This window comes from Myotis nattereri (genome assembly GCF_964212035.1).
Source record: "Myotis nattereri genome assembly, chromosome: 6".
In the NCBI taxonomy this organism is placed as follows: Eukaryota; Metazoa; Chordata; class Mammalia; order Chiroptera; family Vespertilionidae; genus Myotis; species Myotis nattereri.
The window spans coordinates 22,636,071-22,660,696 of NC_138081.1; the positions used below are offsets into that span (position 1 = coordinate 22,636,071).

At 42.8% G+C, this 24,626-nt stretch overlaps 1 protein-coding gene across 1 annotated transcript in view; it reads right to left on the reverse strand.

Moving 5' to 3' along the window:
- The window catches only part of PKHD1 (PKHD1 ciliary IPT domain containing fibrocystin/polyductin), a gene marked incomplete at its 5' end in the record, with an annotated part of 392,126 nt that overhangs the window by 359,471 nt on the left and 8,029 nt on the right, over positions 1–24,626 (reverse strand). The window contains 15 exons of the mRNA XM_081094978.1: positions 139–266; positions 1,736–1,878; positions 3,298–3,388; positions 3,482–3,571; positions 4,613–4,891; positions 6,117–6,231; positions 9,311–9,452; positions 11,931–12,026; positions 12,837–12,938; positions 14,926–14,996; positions 15,867–15,906; positions 16,621–16,685; positions 17,957–18,031; positions 19,307–19,385; positions 22,578–22,635. Of these exons, the coding sequence (XP_080951104.1) occupies positions 139–266; positions 1,736–1,878; positions 3,298–3,388; positions 3,482–3,571; positions 4,613–4,891; positions 6,117–6,231; positions 9,311–9,452; positions 11,931–12,026; positions 12,837–12,938; positions 14,926–14,996; positions 15,867–15,906; positions 16,621–16,685; positions 17,957–18,031; positions 19,307–19,385; positions 22,578–22,635 (1,574 nt within the window). The remainder of the gene's footprint in view (positions 1–138; positions 267–1,735; positions 1,879–3,297; positions 3,389–3,481; positions 3,572–4,612; positions 4,892–6,116; positions 6,232–9,310; positions 9,453–11,930; positions 12,027–12,836; positions 12,939–14,925; positions 14,997–15,866; positions 15,907–16,620; positions 16,686–17,956; positions 18,032–19,306; positions 19,386–22,577; positions 22,636–24,626) is intronic.

Genomic DNA, 24,626 nt, shown 5'->3' on the forward strand with positions numbered 1-24,626 from the left:
ACATCAAACTTCTCCAGGCTCCATTTTTTCCACATCTGTGTTCAGAGCCCCAAGTTAGCTTGTATCTGAGGCACTGTCCCCGAGAGAGCTAATCATCCCAGTTGGCAGAATTCCCACAGCTCCCCACAGGTTATCTACCTTTCGGGACTGGTTCCGATGAGACTCCAGTCACAGGTGATGTTCTTAATGATGTTTTGAAGATCGATTGTGAAAGACACGGTCACCTTCAGGGTCTTATTCATGTGGCCTTTGTATGCAATGCACAGCTGTGGACACCAGATAAGTGCTTCAGCTCCATCAGTGCAGGAAGCAGCCATTCAAACAATGTGTGGTGAGGTGAGTCCACCTCTCTAGAGCCCTGCCTCATGCTGTGAGAGAGTCAGCCGAGTTCCTGCCCTCCCGGAACTCACTAGTCTAGCAGGAGAGACAAATCATTTAGAGTAAATTGTTATTTTCCCAAAAAGTTATTAAGTGCACTGTGTTTGGCAATGACAATTTTAAAGGATCTCTATTAGAAAACCGCTGTTCTGACCCGGTTACCTGTGCAACCTTGAGCAAGTCACTTAACCTCTCTGAGCTGCAGTTCCTTGACTCTAACTCCCCAGCATCCCTGGTTTCTAACTCTGAGTTAAGTAAAATTATTTGACTCAGAAAGTCTTTAGAGCAGAATTTTTTTACTTCAGCACTATTGACATTTTGGATTGGATTTTTTTTTTCTGTGAGGTGTCTAGTCTACACAATGTACATATTTAGCAACATTGCTGAGATCTATCCAGTGGATGCCAGTAGCAATGACCCAGTTGTGGCAACCAAATATGTCCTCATAAATTGCCAACTCTCCCCTAGGAGGCAAAATTATGCCCACTGGGAGCCTCTGCTGTGTGGGAAGTGCTTCTGAGAGATGGGTGGTGCTCCAACCTGAACCATTCAGTCCCATTCCCACTGCCGTTCAACTAGGCCAGGACAAAACCACTGCCATGAGCTCAGCTGCCCCAGCAAGGCTCACCCTGGTTCCCACAGGGCAAATGGGCTTCATTTGAAGAACTGCAGAGCCACTGACACAAAGGATGTAAGAGGGATTCAAGAAATGGGTCAGTCAATGCATCAATAATAATAACTATAATAAAAAAAAAAATAGCTAGCCTCTGCTGAGTCCTAACCACTGCACAGGTACTTCAGTGGATTACCTCATTTAATCTTCCCCCAAATCCTGAGAGAGAGACATTATTACCCATTTTTCAGATGTGAAAAGTAAGGCGTTGAGGGCACAAGGGTATAGAGTCAGAATTCAAAACCAGAAAATCTGATTACAGATCTGCACTGATACCTAAAAAGCAAAGAAAATAAAGGGGACTGGGGGGCGGGGGGGAGGGCAAAAGTCAGTTTAGAGTTGTTATTATGGAAACTAATACAATAATCAATAAATAATAAACTTTCTGTTTGGCATACTCACAACTGTAGACCGACTTTTGCCCACCCCTGTACAAAGCATATGAACATTCCCATAGGTCTCCCACAAATACAAAGGCATTTCTATGTAACAAGTAGCTAATGGAGGACTGGAGGCATCTGTTCATACCTGAAACAGCATTTAAGAAACCAAGAACCTCAGCCCGAAATGTGTTAGGCAAATCACAGCAAACACAGCAATCACTCGTTTGTGCTTCTGTTTCTCCATCTCAACCCCCGAGAGTAAGACCAATGCCTCGCTGGAAGCATGAGGGCTGCTCCGTACCTGTGTGTACTGACCCAGCTGGTAGCCCCGCTGGGCAGCAGGGGGTGTGAGGACAAGGTGTCGAGGCTGACAGAGGCTGAACCTCCCACAGAAGGGCTCTGTCCCACTGGTGAGGTCCCCATCAAAGCTGGAAGCTTCTGGGCCTGAATTCAGTTCAAAAAAAATGAAAAGACAGGGTAGATGTTAAAAAGACAGAGCTTCCCAATATGTGTGCAGGGCATGAGCTATGGGTTCCCCAGGATATTGGTCCCCCAGCCCTCCGGTGAGCTGGGCAGGGCTTAGGGTGCCCTGCAGCCCCCCGTTTGCAGGCTCCAGCTATGAAAAATCCATTCTGTCACCCCTAGAGCATCAAAAATATACGTAGTCCCCCCCTTACTATGGTTTCACTTCCACAGTTTCAGTTACCAGCAGTCAACTGTGGTCCAAAAATATTAAATGGAAAATTCCAGAAATAAACAACTCATAGGTTTTTGATTGTACGCCGCTCTGAATAGCGTGATGAAATCTCACGCAGTCCCTAGCTTAGATGCTCCCCACCGGCAGTCACCTAGTAGCTCTCTGGGTTCTCAGATCCCAGTGCTTGTGTTCAAGTAACCCTGTTTTACTTAATAATGGCCCCAAAGTGCAGGAGTAGTGATGCTGGTCATTCCGATATGCCAAAGAGAAGCCGGAAAGTGATGGTTAAGTAAAGTATCAATACGGTCAACAGTAGCCTAATGTTCTGTCATAATGCAGACATTATTCACCGCCCTTCATCTCATCACCTAGGCATTTTATCATCTTGCATCATTACAAAAAAAGAATAAGGGTGAGTACAGTATAAGATATTTTGAGAGAGAGAGGGAGACACGCCACATTCCCATAACTTTCATTATAGTATGTTGTTATGACTGTTCTATTTTATTATTAGTTATGGCTGTTAATCTCTTCCTTGCTGAATTTATAAATAAACTTTATCAGAGGTATGTATGTATAGGAAAAAAACATGGTATATCCAAGGTTTCATGTACTCACTGGGGGTTTGCATAAAGGGGGACTACCATTTCCATGTGTACCCAGACACAGAAAATTGTTGAGAAGTAAAAAGATAAGGAGTGTCAATTGCAACTTAATTCGCCTTAGTATTTTTAAAATAAACCATTTCATTTTTATAATTTGTTAAGACTACTGTTTTATGTAATAATTCCTTTACTCAAGATGCAATTTAAATAACAAGATTTGTACTGTCTTGCCGCTTCCCACCTATATCTTTTGCAAGTCTTTTCCCACTGTGATCCTTAACTCTGACTCCCCAGCACCCTCGGCTTCTCATCAGACAGCTCAGGAGGACACCACACCAAGCAGCTCCCTCCCAAGCAAGCAGCCACTCCTTTGGCCGCTCAGTGTCCAAATCCAGTTTCCGTGTCTTCCTTGACTCTATTAGCACCTTGGAGAGGAAATGAAGATTGTTCCCATTTTACGAGAAAGAGAGAGAAGGAGACAGAGAGAGGGGGGGAGGGGGGGAGGGAGAGGGAGAGAATGATGGAGAAGAGGGTCACAATCTGCCAAGCCAGGGACAGCACCTTCTTCAAATCCAACGCGGAGTAGGATGTTAGCCGAAAAGGGTTCCAGCTGGCATTTGACTGCAAGTAACTCTTCAATGGCTGTTTGCATCTGCAGAAAAGAAAAGCTACCAGGAGTTTATACCGTGGACATGAAGACCACCCCTGGCTCCCCCGCCTCTCCGTGTTTGAAGGAGGTTCCCACCTGATGGGCTGTGGCATTTGCAGGGATAGGCTGGCTAGAGACACTGTCCCAAGTAAGGAAGAAGTTCCCACTTCCAGACACAGTCAGCATCTAAAAAATCAAGAGTAACAGGACTTACTGACATGTGCTAATCAAGCCACAGAGGTCATCTAAGAACATACTTCTTGGCTTGCTATTTTCTTATTAAAATTTCCATTTTTAAACTATCATCTAGAAATATCTGGAGAACACAAGTGTTATCTCCTAATGAAAACTCGCCTTGGAATAATGCGCACGTCTGTCTCCCAATTTATCTTTGCTACTCCCTCCCTCCACACACACATTGCCCCTGAATGGCCCGCTTTCCTCTCTTCTCCCCAAGCACTCTCTCTCTCCCAGGGGCCTGGCAGGCAGAAGCAGCCACATGGCATGTCACACTCTCAGAGGCTTACTCCATCTCGGCTTGGCTTCCAATACATTCCCTGCCAGGCACCTTACACTTTCATTATGGAGTAAGACCTATCATCTTATATCACTTGTTATTTTTAACTGCTTATATCACTTGTGACTTTATTTTCTTGTGGCTATTTATATACATGTGGTGTTTTTTTTCCGACGAGAGTGTAAGCTTAAAAAGCAGAGTCCATAGTGACTCATCCTGGTACACCAAAAAGTGAACAACAAAAATACACCAAAATTATTCAACGAAAGTATGGGGCACAACTGAGGGACCCAAAGGCCTTGACCTTTACAAAGTAGACTCAGAAAACACAGCCAATAGGGAAGACATAGTCAAAAGGCTATGAAATCTCGGGTGCACATGCTTTAGCGTGCACACGTGGGTGTGGGTGTGGGTGTTCAGAGGACCTCATCTCTTCTCTAAGGAGTAAGTTTCCAAAAGAATATTTATCTGGACCTTAAATTTCTGAAACTAAGTCCATGAATAAAGTCATCTCAATAACAAGACTTTGCATTTTTTTAAACGTCCTCACAACCCTGTTGGATACATATCCTTTTTCTCTGGCAGCAGAGTGGTAATTACAACGCAAATTTTCTGCTCCCAGGCAGTGATCCTCCCACTAGGCCACATTATATCCCTTCCGGAACTCAGGCCCTGACCCTACGTCCATGGGACGGGGAAGGGATGCAGACCTGGATCTCTGGAAGTCTCCGAGCACGGATTCGGATCTGATGCTTCTCCCGCAGGTAGGTGCTGACCACATCGGGATTCAGCCAGGTGTTGTGGATCTGGACACCAATTCTCATGCCCCCGCTGGGGGCTCTCCCACGCTGCTCTGCCTCCAGGTAGTACCTGGCTCCCCCGAGCAGCTCCAACTTAGGGGACTTCCGTTGCCAGGTGCCTTCATCATTCCCATTCTCCCAGGAGTCAAACCAGTCAGCGGTGCCCACCCTGACGGAGGCCACCTTCACCTGTGCCCCAATAAACATATCACGATCAGCACTGTGGAGCTTCTGAGTATTTCCTTCTCCAACAGCAAGCGTCTGGTCAGCTATTAACAAGGACCTGAGGACTGGTCTGCCTTTTCCAACTAGTTAGCCAAGCCACAGTGAGGCTTGTGGCTGTTTATGCTTCTGCACCCCTCTTTCCCCCTCTTTTTCTCAATTGAATAGTATTGAGGAGAGGCTGCATGGGCCCCCTTTAGAGCAGGAACAGCCAGTCTGAGACCCTGTGTTTAGGTGATGCTGTGGATAAAGCACTACCAAGCCCTTCAAGAAATGTAGAAGGGCTGAAACCGGTTTGGCTCGGTGGATAGAGTGTCGGCCTGCGGACTGAAAGGTCCCAGGTTTGATTCCGGTCAAGGGCATGTATCTGGGTTGCGGGCACATCCCCAGTGGGAGATGTGCAGGAGGCAGCTGATTGATGTTTCTAACTCTCTATCTCTCTCCCTTCCTCTCTGTAAAAAATCAATAAAATATATTTTTTAAAAAAAATGTAGAAGGAGTGATCACATCAAAATCTATAATGTTCCTCTAGCCAACTAGCAATTAATATGCTTAATTTAATAGAAGCATATTAATAACTTGAAAAGAGATCTTTTGGTTCCTTATCAATAGCACTAGTGAATTTGGCTGTTTGTTAAAATCAACTCTTCTTACCCTTCAAAACTGATGGGGAAATTCCTACAGAAGACTGATTATATCCCTACCCAAAATTAGGGGGCAAGGCACAAACTTTGGAGTCAGAAAAAATCGGGGTTTGAATCCTAAATACGGCTCTTATGATCCTAAGTGGCCCTGGATTGACCATACAACCCTTCTAAATCCCAATTTCCTTATCTGAAAAATAGAAATAAATAGACATAGCTCACAGAAATGCTGTGAAAATTAGAGACAAGGCATATAAAAAATGTAGCATAATGCCCAGCCTACAGTAAGTGCTCAATAAACAGTAGATGCCAACACATTCAACCAAATTTGTTTTCAACAATTAAAGGCATGTCAATTATATCTCAATTAAAAACGTTTCTAATGAACCCCGCCCCCCCCCCCCCATCAAAAAGACTCTATATTTGCCTATGGTGTGTTACAACTATTTGTAGAACATGAGAGTTTTAGTTTTAGATTTTTTATTTTTTATTTTTTTATGAGTGAAGGACTGGGGACAGGAAAAGGAAAATGAGAAGAAGGCAAATACCTTGGTCCTAGGATCCTCTGACAGACTGAAATGCAGGGAAGCTTGGCTGTCCGCCTGGATCCAGAAAGTGTAATTATTTGTTTCTGGAGCCACAAAGAACCCACTGAGCCGTGCTCTGTAACGCAGAGGAACACAGGGTCAAGCGAAGCAACCAAGGCCCGAATCGCTGACCCAGCGAGTGGTTCCACCTGTACTTTGTTCTTCTTTATGGTAATGAGGAGGAAACACTTGACTTTTGTGCCACAGGATTGGCCACTGTACTCTGGAAACAGCTGTGGCGCCCAACGAGTCTCAATATCTCAACCCATCCTTTCACACCAGCCACAGCTCCTCTGCGGTCACATCCTCTTTGGGAAAGTGGAAGCCCCAGCATCAGGCTGTCTGGAGGCTTCGCAGAGAACCTACCTCACGCAGCAGTGCAGGGTCTGGTCCCTGGTAGGAGCTCAATCAATAGTAAACATTATGCTTATTATTAGAAAGAAAGGGAGCTCACTGATCAGGAATTGCTCTGACTTGATCTGGAACCCTTGTTCCTTGTCTCCATCTCTAGCACATTCATATGTCAGAAGCTATATTAGATCATCCCTCTGGCTGAAGTCACACATTAGCCACCTTACATTCAGTCTGTGCAGCTGTCCGTGTATGGGGATAATCATACATTAGCTAGAATGTTTCCTCCCAAATAATCTTGACTTCTAGATGACACTGTGCATTTCTTTATGAGTAAAGTGATAGACCTGAAATGGCCCAAAATGATAGATATCGAGAGGGACTTCGCTCCATTTCCTCTCCCTCGTGCAGACATTAACTTCCTAGAAACAGGTGTTCGTTTATGTAGGGTTTGACATTCAAGTGTGTCCTTTTAAAAACCATATTCCCATGGGGAAAGAGGGACATGTGCCCTAATGTGGCTGAGGTGAATTTAGGGAGAAATTATAGGCCTTGAAGTCAGAAAAATTCATAACTTGGTTCTGCCACTTGATAATTGTGCAATATTAGAAAAACCACTTTACCTACTGGAGACCACAGTTCCTCATCTGCAAACTAACTCTGAAATACTTCCTCAGTGTTGTGTCTCATGAAGTCATTGATCCTAGAAGGCCTGGGACATGGCAATACCTCAATATGTATCAAGTGAACTGAATGAGAAGATCAGGACACACACGTGGGTACACTGAGGAATTTCAGTGCGTGCCGTCTTGCCTTGCTCTTTGGCTGTACATGTGCGTGACAAGGGTGGTCACTCCGCAAGGATGATGACCTTGTTCTAGACCTTCTAACACTCACAGTACTGAATCTAGGTGGTCAGTAAATTGTTTTCAATTGTTTGGGGGTTTACTAATTAGGTAATATTTCACACACAAAACCAAAAGTATTTGCTCTGAGTTTACCAGATACCCCAATACCCGCAAAGAGTCTTTTTTTCCCAATTTAAAAGGCTACTGTCCACAGAGAAGAGTCAATTGAACATGTTAGCGATCTCAAATTAGAATACATCAGATTGCAAGCAATGTTACAATGTTTAATATATGGATAAGAGAATTATTACACTACCCCAATAAATATCAAGAATATTTTCTGAGCCCAGGCAGCATGGCTAAGTGGTTGAGCGTCAACCTATGAACCAGGAGGTCACAGTTCGATTCCTGGTCAGGGCATTTGCCCAGGTTGCAGGCTTGATGCCTGGTATGGGGCAAGCAGGAGGCAGAAGATCAATGATTCTCTCTCATCATTGATGTTTCTCTCTCCCTCTCCCTTCCTCTCTGAAATCAATAAAAAATATATATTATTTAAAGTATATTCTGAAATAGTTTTGAAAATAACTATTTTAAAGGTCCATCAATATAATTAATTTATCAATTAATAACTATTCCAATTCTTAACATTTTTGAATTTTAAAGAAATTAATGACATAAAAGAAGAGTTACTCTCTGGTTTATGGCTCCTCAAAATAGCAGTTAAAGAGACATACCCTATAGGTCGTCTTTTGAGGTGGTTTGACTCTTTCCTTACCACTCCACACAGTAACTATAGTTAAAAGGTTTCCTTTGAACATCATTGATGGGCCTCAAAAAGGATAACAAAGATGAATTAGGTGCCATAAAGGACCACAAATTATTGCTACTTTAAAACCATATATTGGTGGTTAAATACCTAGTTAGTAAGACTTCCAGGACAACAGAAACTCTATTCTGTTCACAGATTTCCCTCCTACTTGGCTTCTTCAATGTCTGAAATTCCCTGAACAGGAAAACGCTTTTCATTCCACAATTGAATTAACAATGAAAATGGCCAAATCCTTGGAGGAGCTCACAGAATGGCTCCAACTCACACTCAGGGTCATGACCAGCCTCTCTCAAAAGATAAAGGATAACACAGTAAGGATCTATGCTTCTATATATACATTGGGAGTACATTAAGGAAACAGTGTGTCTAAGAAATTCTCATTTTTTTATACTTTTAAGCCCACTTTGGAGAACCAGAAATTTCGGCAATATCCTTGCAGGGGTTAAAAAGATTCAAAGCCACAATCACATTGCAGTCACTACTACTGAAACAATGTCTCCTAGGCTCCAGCCTTTGCTCCCTCATATGACCAATGGGCAAATGCTGGCATCTTTCTTCTGCATCATCCGAATGTGAGTTTCATGTCTTAACCACGTACCCGCTCTCGCTTAAGTCTCTTAGCCTACTCAACTCAATATGCCAATTAATGGTCATCTCCAAATCAAATTGTAAACTAAGTTGTATCAAGTATGAAATTTATCTATTGTTCAAAATTTAGCATGCACCTGCCCAACCTGCGTGGCTCAGTGGTTGAGCGTCAACCTATGAACCAGGAGGTCATAGTTCGATTCCCAGTCAGGGTACATGCCCAGGTTGTGGGCTCAATCCCTGGTGTGGGGCATGCAGGAGGCAGATGATCAATGATTCTCTCTCATCACTGATGTTTCTTTCTCTCTCTCCCTCTCCCTTCCTCTCTGAAATCAATAAAAATATATTTCTTTAAATTTAACATGTACCTATAAAAGACCTGCAGTACATTAGTATGACCAATTCCAGTAAATAACAATGATCAAACTCTGTTGTGAAATTGGTGGACATTATAAATTTTATCCTGAAAACCTCATAGTTTACTTATCTGTCTCCTAAAGATGCTTTTGACACGGACTCTCACTTTTCCCACAACATACCTGAAAGGCTGCCCTTCCTTTGACCAAAATCCAAACGGAGAACTGGCATTAGGAACAATCTGCCGCCTGTACCCAGGGGTGGCTTCAGTCAGGTCTAAGCCCTCAGCAGCATCTCCAACCTCAAAAAGAAGCCCCCGGTTGCCTGGAAGACAGGTATACTTCATAAACACCCAAACTGAGGAACTGCTTTACTGCATACAACGGAGTAAAGATGATCCAGGTACTAACTAGAGAGGTGAGTCAACTGAGACCCAGGTGGGAAGGGCATGGAAGAGGTCCTATAGGTGATACTAATGTTCTGCAAAGCAGTAAATACTGCTTGGGGTGGGATTTTGCCTCTTGGAGAGAGGGTGGATGAGGAACGGTAAGGGGATATACTTTTAGAGGACCAGAGAAGAGTAGGGAGTCTTTTTTAATGAGAGTGTCTGGAGAAGAGGCCCGAGTCCTAGAGAAAATGTAAATAAGCAAACTGGGGTGGAGTAAAGGGGAAGATGTGATTGTGTACTTGGGACCTGACAGTTGCGGAGCGGATTCAGCATCTTTTTTTTTTTTTTTTTTTTTTAAAAATATATTTTATTGATTTTTTACAGAGAGGAAGGGAGAGAGATAGAGAGTTAGAAACATCGATGGGAGAGAAACATAGACCAGCCGCCTCCTGCACATCTCCCACAGGGGATGTGCCCGCAGCCCAGGTACATGCCCTTGACCGGAATCGAACCTGGGACCCCTCAGTCCGCAGGCCGACGCTCTATCCACTGAGCCAAACCGGTTTCGGCGGATTCAGCATCTTTTAATGTCCAATCCAGCTTGGGAGTTGTATTCCCTGAGATCTTTTTATTCCTCAGAAAATTGGCAACCCTTACATTTTTCTCATGTCATGGCCTCAGTTTGTGAATCTGCACATAGAACAAATCATGTGGCATGCAGCTATTAAGAGACATTTTCAATGATGTTGTACTCATTAATTTGTGTTTTATTTTAAGCGAACACCAAGACCAAAGGCCCATGTGTAATCAATATTGGATACAAACTTGGATTGAGGGTAAAGGCTTGGGAATCACATATTTGTGGGTTCAGATGCCAGCTCTGCCACCTATTAAATGTGCAGCTTTGAGCAAACTGCTTGATGCCTCCATTTTCTCATGGATAGGGCCAATAATAAATAGAGATAGTGTAGAAAAGACTAATGAAGCTTGAGTTATATGTAAATTATATCTTAATAAAGCTTGGGAGGAAACTGGGTAAATTGACAATTCTGGCCAAAAAAAAAAGACTAAGAGTGCTTGAACTATATACACAAAGAGTCTAAAATATACTGAGTACTCAATAAAGGACAGTGACAGTAGTTATTATTTTAAATTACTACTATTACTCCTCATTAATCTTTAAAAGGGGAAATGATAAGGAATAAGTAGAAAAATAAGAGCATATTTTGATATATTCCTTGAGGTTTCTCAACCTCAGCACTTTGGGCTGGATAACTGGGTGTTGGGGGTCCTGTGCATTGAAGGATGTTTAGTAGCACCACCACCACCTTCCCAGTTGTAACTGCCAGGCATTACCAAACGTCCCCTGCGGACCATTGAGAACCGCTGCATTACATAATAGTCTGCTCTACTTCCACAGAAGAAACTTCCAAGCATCTTCATAAAGGGCACTGTTGATCCTCAAAAAGAGCTGCATTCAGGAAATTATCCTACCATTACCCAAGTAGCTAAGGCAGGAACCCCTCAAAGAGGGGACAGTTCTCCATTTCCTGACAAAGGACACATTCTCTCCAGCACCTGCTTCGGTGGTTTCCCTGGGTGGGAGCTTTCCCTGAGTACAAACTGCAGATCTGGGACCTGGAGAAGGCCCAGCCAAAGCTTTGCATGCATTTTCACACCCAAATGGCCTTCCTTTAGAAAGGTTTCTCCACCTTCTGCCTTCTAAAGGCTGAGATCCTGGAAGTGAGTTCACTGCCTGGAGTTTAACCAGGAAGTCAGCCATTCGGGGCAGGTGAGGAATACAGGCGGCAGCTTGCCATTCCGGGCTGCGTAAGACGCCAGCTGCCTCCATCCCTAGCTACAGTTGAGCCTCCAGTCCTAATGCTTCCCAGAAAAGTGCCCCAGTTGTGTGCTTTCCATTTGTAGCCATGAGGCGGAAGCTTTAAACAGAGAAGGACAGGTGGGACTTCGCCTTCTTCATTTCTGCCCACTTCAACCATAACTTGGTGGCAATGGCACAGCACAGCCCTACTTTTCAGTCACAGGCAGGTGCCTCAGAGAAGAAACACCATTTAAGTGCACCCACGGTGCCCCACTCTCTGGCCTGAGCAAGCTCTAATGCTCCCGGATAACAATGACTTGATTGCAGTTATGCTTCTGGGATCGTGGTCTCCACTGAACCCCATTGGCAGTCCATCTGGCTGAGGCCAGGAGTGCAATGTTGATGAGAATCTGAATAAAGCTAAGAGCCACTCTGAGAGGAAAGCCCTGACAGTGGTATCATGGACCCAGAGCTCACTGAGCTAACCAGTCAAAAGCTGAGACAGAACGCCAACACTTTCATTCCTACTTCCAAGCCCATCCTGGCTAAAATGTAACCGAAGGTCACTGACCAGCCCTGGTGGCCTCCTTACCTGCCTGCGGAGCAGTGAGCCTTGCACCTTCTTCCAGGGCCCTAGTGGTGCACGCAATCCTCGTGGGAGACACGTGTCTAACATCACATGGAATGCCTGAGGAGAATTTTTAAAATTAGATATACTTATAGGTTAGAGAGATAGATACATAGAATTTGATGGCAAGCCCACAGGACCACACTGAAGTAGCCAGGCTCCTATTCTAAGGCACAGGGCTGAATGTAAATAGTATAGCAAAACTTGTCACCCCCACTGAAGGAGGCCAGGAAAGGGAGAGTACAGGGCAGTAGAGAACAGGGCAGCTTATAAAAATCCGAAAGAAAGCAACGCAGTGCCATCCACTGAGGGTGTACTGACCCCTCAGCTGAGCTTGGGGAGGTATGTGTGACGTGAGAGTGTAAGGGCATTTTCCTGCATCTTGGTGTCACCACCTAGAGGAACATCCACCTGGCATAACTAAAGGTTCTAGATAGGTTCCACACACGGGTTTGCCATAGGGCATTCCAGAACGATCTGCAGAGCAATTTCCTGCCCACTCCAGCCTGTCCACGCAGAGAGGGCTAAGTAGGGAGAAGGGGAAGGGTTGCCTATTAGTAGGTGCAGACCTTTGTGAAGAGGCAGCTATACGTTTTTCTCTCCCTTCACTCCCAAGATGGGGACACCCGAGGGAATTGCCCATGAATTGTGAGTGTGTCTGAGGACATCCTATTCCTGTTACGTGTAGCAGAGCTGCAGGATCATGATCTCAACCAAACACAGGTATAATATGAGAGCGGGGTGGCACGATGAGTCAGAAGAGACAAAGATTGCTTCCCCCATACCCTCTCCATGCCCTAAGAGACAGACACATAATCTCCGACAGCATTTAAAACTGTGAACTATTTTCAGCCATTTCAACTTAGGTACCTGCAATGGTGACCTGGGCAGGGATGTCAAAGAAGTCTCCTGTAATTGTGATGTCTGTTTTTCCCCCAAGGCTCCCAGTTTCTGGAAACACAGACAGTATTTCTGCAAGAGAAAAAAAAAAAAGGTAAGCTTCCAAATACAGACCAGGATGTGACCCAGATAATAATATAACAGAAACTATCAATAATTTATGCCCTACCGTAACTTTCTAAGACTAAGAAACAGTTGAAATCTTTTCTAGTAATAGTCATTTTAAAATGCAGAAAATAAAAAAGGACTCACACATAATAATATGTATGATAACATATATTATACAGGAGCAATATTTGAAAGGAAAGGGAAATGCAGTCACTCAGGCTCTGAGCTAAAATGCCTACATACCATGATGCTTTCTTAGGAAATCTCTCTCCCAGCCTCAAGCCACAAAACAGGAGGTTATACTTTGTGGAGGAATCACCTTTGGATGCACCATGCAAGGCCTCAGTTTAACCATGAGTCTGAATTTGCTCTAAGCAAAGGAACGGATCACACTGTCTTCAGTATCCTTGCACTCCTCCCCTTACTGCATGTCCCGAACCCATCCCCTCACCTCCCTACCCCCTTACTCCCCGCACTTACCACCTCACACCCATTTTCATGCTGTCTCCTGATTGCTTCAAAACCCTACAGGAACATGTCACATATCCCTAGGAGTTTCACGTTCCCTGATCCTTTGCTCTTCTATGATCAAACTTGGACAGTTCTAAAGTTTATTCCCTCAAGGGGAAAGAGGAGCCATGATCTATGATAAATTGAAAGTACCACTTCCAAATATGAATTTTATCAGGGCATCTCCTAGATAACACTTTGGTCCATGAGACAAAGCAGAGGAGATATATGGGGGCAAAGATGGATCTCCACACTCAAGTATCAAAATTCAACACTAATAACCTCCTTCTTTTCATCTACTATTTTATAATTCTTTTCAACATTCACAGAGCACATATGATGCAGCACAAGGAATATAAAGATGAATACAAAATAGTCCCCATCCTCAAGGAGATCAAAAGAATAAGGAAGGGCAGGTACACAAAAGTATAATTATTATATCTTGGGCTAGTGAAATTAGAGGGAGAATAGGAAAGTGCCCAGGAGAGAGTTACGTGAGGGGAGAGGGTATGGTAGAGTAGAAAGTGAATGTTAAAGGACGAATTAGAACTGGCCAAGTGAAGGGGTGCACAGTGCATTTAAGAGTTGCTGGAAAGAGAGAGAGAGAGATCGAGAGAGAGAGAGAGAGAGAGAGAGAGAGAGAGAGAGAGAGAGATGGAGAAACAGACAAGGAAGAGGTCAGAGTATGAGAAGCCTTTGGAGGTGGATGGTAAGCAGGGGAGAGGCATCAGATGTGTGAACGGTGGTGGCTATGCAGAGCATGGATCAGCAGGGACAAATGGCAGGTCAGGGCCCCTTAGGAACTACTGCAGCATGCCAGGCAAGAAATGATGGAATCCTGAATTAAGGCAATGGTTGTAGAGACAGAGTGAATACGTCATATTTAAGAAATATATGGCAGATAAAATTGGTAGAAATTGGTGATTGAATTGATGTGGAGATGAGAGAATCCCAAACTCATCTGCTTCATCAACAATTTATGGAGTTAGAAGGACAAACACCATCCTGCCCACTTTATAGATGTTTGTTTGGGGTTCAGAAAGGCTAAATGACTTAACCAAACTCAACTAGTAATTTAATGCCAGCGACAGAGGAGGTCAGCCTTGGGCTTTTTGCATAACAGCCTGCTCTGCTATGAGGAAGTTCTGGCCTGAGAGTCCACATCCCAAGAAGATATTGGTGCTGGAAATATGAAATAGGTATGTGATCAGAGATACCTGCCAGCCTATCTGATAATCAAGGTTCAATATTGATGGGCCGACTCACATATAAGCTTGGGGTGGGTGGCAAGGAGAGTATACTTCCCATAGTATATTAATTACACGCATAAGATTTAGAATTAGACCTGCACTTTCTAGCACTAAGAACTTTGGAAGGAGGGCCCACGATTCAGTGAGGTGTGAGGGAAGGAGTGAGGAGTATAGCGTGAAGGGACTAGTACCTGAGTATGTCTGATACAGGAAAAGGTCCTGTTTAGCACTGATGAGCCATGCATTCTTATGGACCATTGACCTTTAAAAAAGACAAAATTGTGTTTTAGATGAATAGAGCATCTGAAATGGCATATTTTTTTTTGATTGGCCGCCTAAAAGGAAGATTGTGAACTAACCTCCAATAATCTTTAGAACAGTTTAAATATCAGCTCCTTTTGATGACTAGAGAATTATACCAACGGGGCAAAGTATTCTGATCTAGAAAGTGACTGTATGAGAAGAATAATACCAATTTCACAGAGTATTGAGAGCATGAAATGAAATGATGAATGTGAAAGGGCTTGATATGGAGCTGGCCTATAGGAGATACTCAATGAATATTAATTTTATTCCTTCCTAACTTAGAGAGAGAGAGACAGAGAGAGACAGAGAATACCCATACTTTGGACTGTGTAGCTGAGAGTAACATGTCACCATCATCACAATGAAATCAACATTATTTAGACAATGTGTTTTTAAGGAAAATACCTGCCAAATTATATAGTGACAGAACATGAGGTAAGTCATGCAGAAAGAAATTTAAAATTTTAATTTATCTCTCCATACCTCTATGAAATTTGTACCCTTCCCATCATGAAATTCCTGAATGGCACAATGTATTTAAAATTTTGTGTACTATCTTAAATTTGCAGTGCTATAAGATTACTCATGAGGTAATTCCCAAAATTCTGACCATCATCACATTAAAATATTTACATTATTTCAAGATGAGTGCAAAGGAATCAATTTTATCTACCCAAATAAAAGAGATCAAGTGGGTACACATGGTTTTATCATTCTATTCTGTTCATGTATGTTTGAAAATTTTTATACAAGGTTAAAGAAAGGAAGCAAGACAAGAGAAAGATAATACAAATGATGATAAATTTGGTTCCTCCCAGTTACTTACTTGCCTTTGTTAAATACTGAGAAACTAACATTCTGGGAACCTGTAACAAACAAACAAAAACAGACATTAATACAGGAATCTGCATGAATCACCTGGGCCAGGCCATTGCTGTCATTACCCCAAGGACTCCAGATATCATCAAGCCATGACCCAAACCAGTAATTTCCTCAATGGTGCCCAAAATATACACATCGCATCTCTGCTCCATCAGCAACATCCACCAATAAAAGGAGAAATGTATTAGCGGGTGGCAGGTAAGAGTTCAGGCTTAAAGTCAGACCAACTGAGAAATCCTACTCCACTGATTACTACCTTCACTTTATCACCTTTAAAGTGAAAATAGTTCCACCAATCTCACAGGTTTATTGTGAGGATGATATTAGTTTATATTAAAACTTCTTTACATATGGTTTTTGTTTTGTTTTTATTGTTTTCAGAGAGGAAGGGAGAGGAAGATAGTGACAGAAACAGCAACAATGAGAGAGAATCATAACTGACTGGCCCCTACTAGGGATCGAGTCGGCAACCCGGGCATGTGTCCTGACCAGGAATCGAATCATGACCTCCTGGTTCATAGGTCGATGATCAACCACTGAGCCACACCGACCGGGAATCTATATAGGGTTTGTAGGGAGTTCTCAACAATGGTAGTTACTATTATCATCCTCATGAGAACCAATGCTTGAAGTAGTTTTTTTCCCCATATAGAGAAAGAAATGAATAAGACTTTAAAGCCAATACTTCGCAAACATACCAATATAGTTGCCTTCCACACGGCACTGCAGAGTGCCAAGACCATGGTCTTCCTGAAGGGGGTAGCTAGGGAAAGAACCAAACACCTGAGGTGACAATTCCCAGACAACTCAGTTCAGAAGTTCTAACTCTTTAGTCATAAAAGTAAAGCAATAATAATAATAATAATAATAATAATAGCAAATTAGCCAGAGAAAGTTGGTAGATATTAAAAGCATAACGAAGTCATTGGGACAGATGCTTAGAGCACCACTAACTAGGTTTGTCATCTCATGTGCCACCAGTCAAAAACACAGTGTGAGAGACGTTTTACTTACTCCCTCCATTCAGTCCTGTCTTTCCAAAATCTCTTTTATGACAAGGATAGCAAAATTCTTAGTTTAAAAAATCTATTAGCAGGAGTGAACTCAAAAAAGGACAATCCTGGGCAGACAAATTTAAGACACCAGGAAGAAACCACATTATAGAATTTGGCTCTACTAAATGCTATTCCAAAAAGCTACGCCATAGAGTATAATTTTTGTGATGACCTCAAAGGGAGGTTAATCCATTTAGTCTAGAGCAGTGGTTCTCAACCTTCTGGCCCTTTAAATACAGTTCCTCATGTTGTGACCCAACCATAAAATTATTTTCGTTGCTACTTCATAACTGTAATGTTGCTACGGTTATGAATCATAATGTAAATATCTGATATGCAGGATGGTCTTAGGCAACCCCTGTGAAAGGGTCGTTCGACTGCCAAAGGGGTCGCGACCCACAGGTTGAGAACCGCTGGTCTAGAGTAAAGTGAAAATCCAGCAAAGATGTTGGTTATCTGGACTGTAAGTATGTAGACACACATTTTAAAAATAGTCATTGAAATAAATAAATATATATAGTAGTTGCTTTCTTTAGCTGGTCATTACAGTATAGTGGTTAAGAGCACGAACTCTAGAGGCTGGTTAGCCAGCCAGAGTTCAAATCCTACCTTTGCCACTTTCTCTTTGTGAGACATTGGGCAAGTTACTTAACCTCTCTGTGCCTCAGTTTCCTTAGCTATCAAGTGAGACTAATAACTATATTTACTCACGAGGTTCTGAGTGGCTTAAACGTAAAGCATTGGAGCAGGGCATGGCCTACAGTAAGCACTAGGAAGAGTAGCTATTGTTTTCAAGAAAGGTTTCAGAATCACTTCAATTTGCGTTTTGAATTAATTACTAAAGAGTCTAAAGACAAAGCATTCCACAATTATGGGCATTTGTATTTAAAAATAGTTGTGTGTGTGTGTGTGTGTGTGTGTGTGTTCTACCCAGGTGGAAGAACCTAAAAGCATATATACTGGCAAGAAAAACACTCACCGGCTTCCAGTCTGCCTATTTACAAGAGAGCAAGGAGTGACCCAGTAGTCTCCTTGAGCTTCCAAGATCAATGGGCTGGAAAAAAGGGGGGTTGGGGGCAGACAAGAGACAATAGTATGCAATGCTTCCAGCAAGCATTCCAGGCAAAACTCAGACAAAACATTGTTGTGAACATTCTCCTGTGGACTTATGGAGTATTCCTGCAGGTGGGTGAAGTCTGTCCCCTGAGGACATGTTGAACCAAGTTCTCAGCCTGAAGGTAGGGGTGCACACCACTGTCTCATGGTTCGTCCTCTCACATTGCAGAGGGAGCATTTCTTCTCCCCCGAAAAATCTTCATCATCTCCACTTTGGCTACAGTGGGTCTACATAAAGCTATAGAGGAGTTTATGCCTTTGCTCCCGCTTTCAAAGACTGCTTCCCAGACCAAGGCTAAAATGGAACCACCAAGTAGTGAATAAGGCATATTGCCAATGGTGTGCTTTGGGCTTCTATCTTCCACAGGAAAATTAATTTCCTTTCAAGACAAGTTGACCATTACTGAATGCCAGAAATGTAAATCTTGAGAGTACTCGAGTCCCGTTCTCTTCAACCAGGGAAGAATCAAACAGAGGAAGCGGAACAGAGGAGGATGGCCCACCCTGTCCAGGGGGTGAAGGAAAAACTAGACACAGTATACAGAATCGACTCAGCCGAGCACATAGTAAGATTATGTGCCTTCTACTTTGTAAACTCTCACTGTAATTGCTTCATAGGTTAAATAACCACCTTCAACGCTCCCCTCTTATTCTCCCCTCTTTCTGGTATGTATTACTTAGTAGTATCACATTCCATTTTTTTTAAAACTTCCAATAGAAAAAGTCATGTTGACATCCTAATCACTCCCAGAAAACATTAAAGACTCAATGGCTTGCAGTACCTTCTTCCGTATTTCCTCTGATCACACTAATAGAATTTCTAAATGCACAAATGGAGAGCAACCAAGCAAGGAAGTTAATGGTCTTTTGGGTTCACACATCATTTTATAAAGAATTTAGTTCATCCTGAGGAACAAAACGGGGAAGGGGAAGAATGGAAAAAGAAAATCCACAGATGCAATTACAGTATAATTCACACTGAGCCCAGAGTGACTAGTTGTCAGTAAATAAATGGACAAACTTAATCGACCAGTCGCAATTACATTAGCAAAGTTTGCTGAAGCCCAGCTCACCAGGGACCATAAACTGCAAAGAGGGAAAATAGCAATTCTGTGCCAACTGCTTACAATTTATTGCTATCAGGGAAGTCGGCCCCAGGAAGCAATACAGCATATTTGTAACTAGTCGTACGTCAAAAGAAACACATGCTTACCTATCAATGTACTCAGCATTAAAATCAAAGGTTTCCAATCGTCCAGTGATAATCCAGCCATGCACATGTATTAGTTGTCCTGTTTAGTAGAGAAGATTTTTAAAAATTGGATATACTTAGCTCAAACTCTAAAAGAATAACATAAACTGTATTTTTTATACATTTCAATATGGCCAAGTTGGTCATGATTCAGAATATTTACTTCTTTATAAACTGTACAACAGGAAAGGATCATGATCCTTTGATTGATATTACTGATTAGAAAGGCTAAAATAACCACGGATTGCAATTATAGTTTAATGGTCTATGTATCTTGCATAGAAGGAATAGTGGGCCTTCCTCACAGTCTCATGAAGCATGAAGCTTTCAAGAGGAGCAGCCGGTTTCTGTACATGGCTCCTTTCTACTTGCTTGCCTGTGTGTAGGCCATCTTCCCAATGTGGGATTGAAGAACAGCATGCCTCGGGCTGCTCCATGCTTCATGAGACTTTCCTCTGGACACTTGCTAATATGAACTCCTGTGATATGAGGAGGCTCCTATCACCTGGATGGGTACTCAGGGATACTAAACTTTTTTTTCATATCTCAGAGTACAAAAGATAAATATCATGTTTGACCCAAATTGACAGGAACTAAAAGAAAGGGCATGAGATGGCAGCAGAATTATGGACAGTCACATGTCTTGTTCATTTCATTAATGTGCTCATGTTCAAGTAGGGTAATTTGGGGATCCACAAACAGCTGGTGTGTGCCTTGCCTGCTGAAACATGGGTGACGTCTGCCAGGTTCCCTCTATGTGACTTGCAGGGTTTTCCATTGGGTATTAAGTTTTTTCTTAATACTCCCCACTGTTGAGTTCATAAGATGAATGAAGATACAGGCATCAGCGGTCTCCTTTCAGCAAGGCACACTTCAGTACAACCCCTAGCCCCTCTGCTTCTAGGAGTAGGGGAAGAAATCTAAAGTAGCCCCTTCTCAGAAAGAGCTCAGGGGCCCTACATGAGCTGGTCACTTCCATAGTTGAAAAACAGCTAAACTCAGTTCTGTGGACCTGCAGGAGGCAACTTTTAAGCAAATACATCACAGCGAGGTTATGATGTTAAATAAAGATCACCACGCAACCCCCAACCTGGAAGAATGTGCCTTTCAAAGAATTACAGAATTTAACCACCGATGCTGTCATCTTTCATCATCACCTACCATGTTTACACATGAGCGACGTGTTGGGTCGGGAGGTAAAACTTCTAAAATAGAAAAGAGAAGGGCACCTATGTTGAGGTCACTGAATTCAGAGGACTTCCGTGGCCTTGAAAGAACATTACCACGTAATTGTCACCTTCACAGTAGATGACTGTATTGAAACAATGAGAACCTTCCAGGAAGTATTACCGCCACTTCACAGGTGAATGGGTAGAAAGAGAGGAAACCTAATGACTTAGGCAAAGGTCAGAGAGCTGGCAAAAGCCTATTGTCTGAAGGTCTCTGCTACTGCCAACAACTGGCAAAATAATTCTCCTTCATTTTAGTAGGGCTCAATTACCGATGTCCTGACTTTGGTGGACATGATTTCTAGCTTTGATGAGCATAATTTTAAAAACTACTAACAGGCTGTAGAAGTTAAGAATTCTTGTGAGTTTCTGTTTTATTTCTAAACAGAGAAAGAAAGACCAACCGAATCTGACAAATGGCTAAGCCAGACTGTGAGGCTGGAGGATTCTGCGTCACAGTGAACGACTGTTAACCACATACAGAAATTCAACTGCTCATAAAACATCGACTCTCCTGTCCCCACCGCCTCCCCCATCTCCCTGGCTGCTACTCTGGGCAGCCTTCCCAAATGAAATGAGAGTAATCGTGTGGAAAGTGATTTCAAAGATGCAGCCGGGTGGATCCTGCCCAGAGGGACCACTCCAAGCAGGTCAGTCACCAATTGTTCCCCCAGAAGGTGGAGGAGACAGTGTGTGGAAGTCAAACTCAGTGGGAGAAATGGGCTTGACAGATCTGGGTACCAGCTGACATCCCATTTCACACTTCTAAGGGCTGGCTCCTTCCTCATGCCTCACCCTAACAAGACTTCTTCTGCCATCTAAACAGGCCTTTCTAAACCCAGAGCAGCAGGAATCCAAATGTCTGCATGTGATTTTCATAGACCACATCTCTTTTTAATAAAACATTATCATGTGCTGATTATTCAGACAAATGGAAATAAACAAATCTGTGAATAAACTGCATTAATAAGGTAAAGCTGAAACTGTGCCTATATATACACACACAGATGTACAAACACTTTTTAGTAACTCAGATGCTCATTTTGGCATTCTTGAGCAGTCAAGCCATTCAAAACAACCAGTTAGTTTATGCATTTAGGCACAACCACACATAAAAATTTGGCAACTTGTATTCCCATCTGGAAACCCTGAACAAATTTAAAAAACCTAAAATACATGTAAGGCTTTGCCAAGAATCAAACAGCAAATTATATATAATCCTAGCTATGTTTACGATTTCGTTTGAAAGCAGGTTTAGCGGTTCCTGAATCTCTTGGTTGCAATCACTTCTTTAATGTTAATCCCCCAGCTTTCTCACCTTCTCTCCTAGCCTCTTGGCCTTTGCATATCTGTGAGCTAACTCATGCACAAACCCCCAGGATAAGGGATCAGGGTTAATGATCTTCATGTGGTATCCAACATTGCTCAACACAGGACAAAATGTTGGGCATATGGGCCCAGTCTGGTTTCTGACTATCTAGGTTCCAATCTCAGCTGTACACTTATTAGCAGGATGACTTTAGGCAAGTGACTTAACCTCTTGGTATCTATTTCCTCATTTGAAAAATGGGAATAACAACAGTTCCTACAGCATCAGGTTCTTGTGAGGATATAATAATGTAATATATGCCAAAAGCTTGAACAGAACCTGGTTCACAGTAAGTTTCAATAAAGCTTTGCTATTATGTGGTGAGTTACAAAGTCACAGCAATGAAGATTTCCATTTCCTCCATTCTCTGGCAGCACCTGGTTTGATTTTGCTGCCTCTCTTTTCGTGTTGGGATTCCTTTCGTTATCAGTGAACTAATAGAGCAAAAGTGCCCAGAGGTGAAAACAAACCAGGTTAAAAATAAACCAGAGACCAACACTTATTTTCAAAACAGCATCACAGAAGAAGCTGGAATTTCCCATTTAGGGAGACCACCCACCTGAATAGAGGAATTTGCAACAGGTATTGGCAAAGGGATTCACAAGTATTCCTATTTTAATAGGAGATGTCTTACCTGGAACTCCGCTTGGTGGACTCACTTGGTAAACAATGGGTGTCTGTGCCCTGGAAAACTGTTCAGAAAATGTTATCACAAGTGAGCAATACATTAGAATCTCACCACCACAAGCACAAGTCATTCCTCACAGAGCGTCCAGCTAAGGTAGTAAGTGGTATATTTCCTCAAACCACCTTAAATCTAGCTCTTTTTATCTTTGTAATATTTCTGTAAAACGGGAGTGGCAGATATCATTACAGCTCTTCCATGGATGAGGTAAAGGAATTCAATAAAAGTCATATAAGAGCGCACCTTTGTACCATGTTGCCCAAACTTTGGCAAGAGTGTTACTACCTGTCAGACTCAGGAGCACGTTCTGCCAGAAGGAAAGGTAGGCAGCCCACACTTTTAAATACCAACCTTTTCATTCCATTATTGTAACTTTTGGAGCCTTGAAAGGTTGTGTGTTTTTTTTCCTACACAATAATTTGTTTATTTAAGTGGAAAGAATTGCAACTTAAACTATTACCAGCCAGCATTATGGTAGGGAATTAGCAAACTACGAAAAATTGGAAGCTGGAGATGCACACAAGCAAGGTAGTTTTTGGGAATATGGAAGGTGCCTGTTGGGAGGAAAATGGCTCAACTGATTCAAGGAATGGGAAGCAACATTACTCTTCAAGGAGGGAAAAGCACGGATGGAGAGGTGGGAGCTTGTGAAAGCCCCGTACCTGGCAGTGCCTCCAAAGCACTTCATCTGCTTACCATAAACCTCACACATGAGGTACAATGCCTGGCTCAGTCACTGTCGTATTCCTGTGCACAGCCTGGTAGGTAGAAGATGTTCAAATTTTTGTGAGTGAATGGATAGGCCCCATCTGAGATGATGGATATACTGTCTAAGCCAGTGGTTCTCAACCTTCCTAATGCCGTGACCCTTTAATACAGTTCCTCATGTTGTGGTGACCCCCAATTTCATTGTTACAAATTGAACATAATTAAAGCATAGTGATTAATCACAAAAATAATATGTAATTACATATGTGTTTTCCGATGGTCTTAGGCGACCCCTGTAAAAGGGTCGTTTGCCCCCCAAAGCGGCCGCGACCCACAGATTGAGAACCGCTGGAAGCAGAGCGAATGAGACAATTCCAGGAGTTCTAGCTTGCCTACAGGCATCTGACTTAGTCCCAGATCAATGTGTTTCACAGTCAGGGCCAGTGATAAGAAGTGATAAGCATTAAGAATGGACTGACCAGGCCAAGGTGTGACTATGAGACTCTCCCAGAATGAGACCAGTTCTCCCAAACTCCTCTATCTGCCTAAACCACCAGGATCGCTCCCCACAGTCTGCAGTGCTTCCCTGCTTTCCCTTTGCAAAACAAAGACAGCAAATTGTTTTGCCTGGAGTGCTTCCAGCACCCCAGGAGTCCACCTTCCCGAGGAGAATGTTACCAAAGAGTAATCCCTCATTAATCAACAGCCCTAATCAGACATCAAGAATCAACAGACACTTCCACAAAGCTGCTGAAGGCTTGGCAAGTGCAATTTTAGGTATTGATCCACACAGCTGTGCCGTTTGCCATCAAGACTAATTTTCTCCCTTTCTAAAGGAAAGAGTTAGAAAATAGTTCACAGAAAATATGTAGAGTCAGGGGTCAAAATAAGAATGCAGTGACCTCACAGGTTGGGAGCTGGCTCCATCTCACCAAAGATAAAGATTAATGTTAATTCCACATACACCTGCCAAGCACATAATCCCCACCACCGCCTCCCAACCTCTTCCTGCACTCAGGCCCTCAACTCCCACCGGTTTTCCCTTCATACCATCGTCACTTCCATTGGGACTATATCATAGGAGCCTCATGAAATAGACGAATGGTCATTGTTCCTCACGGATGTTAGAAACTGAGGCAAATGGAACAACCAAGTCCAAATCAACTAAGGAAACATAACTCTTGATTTCCAACTTGAGATATTAAAATCTACCACTTAGACTATAAGCCTTCCACCAGAAGCTGGGGGAGAAGGGGGACGGGTAGAGCAATTCCTTCATCACCCCCTCTC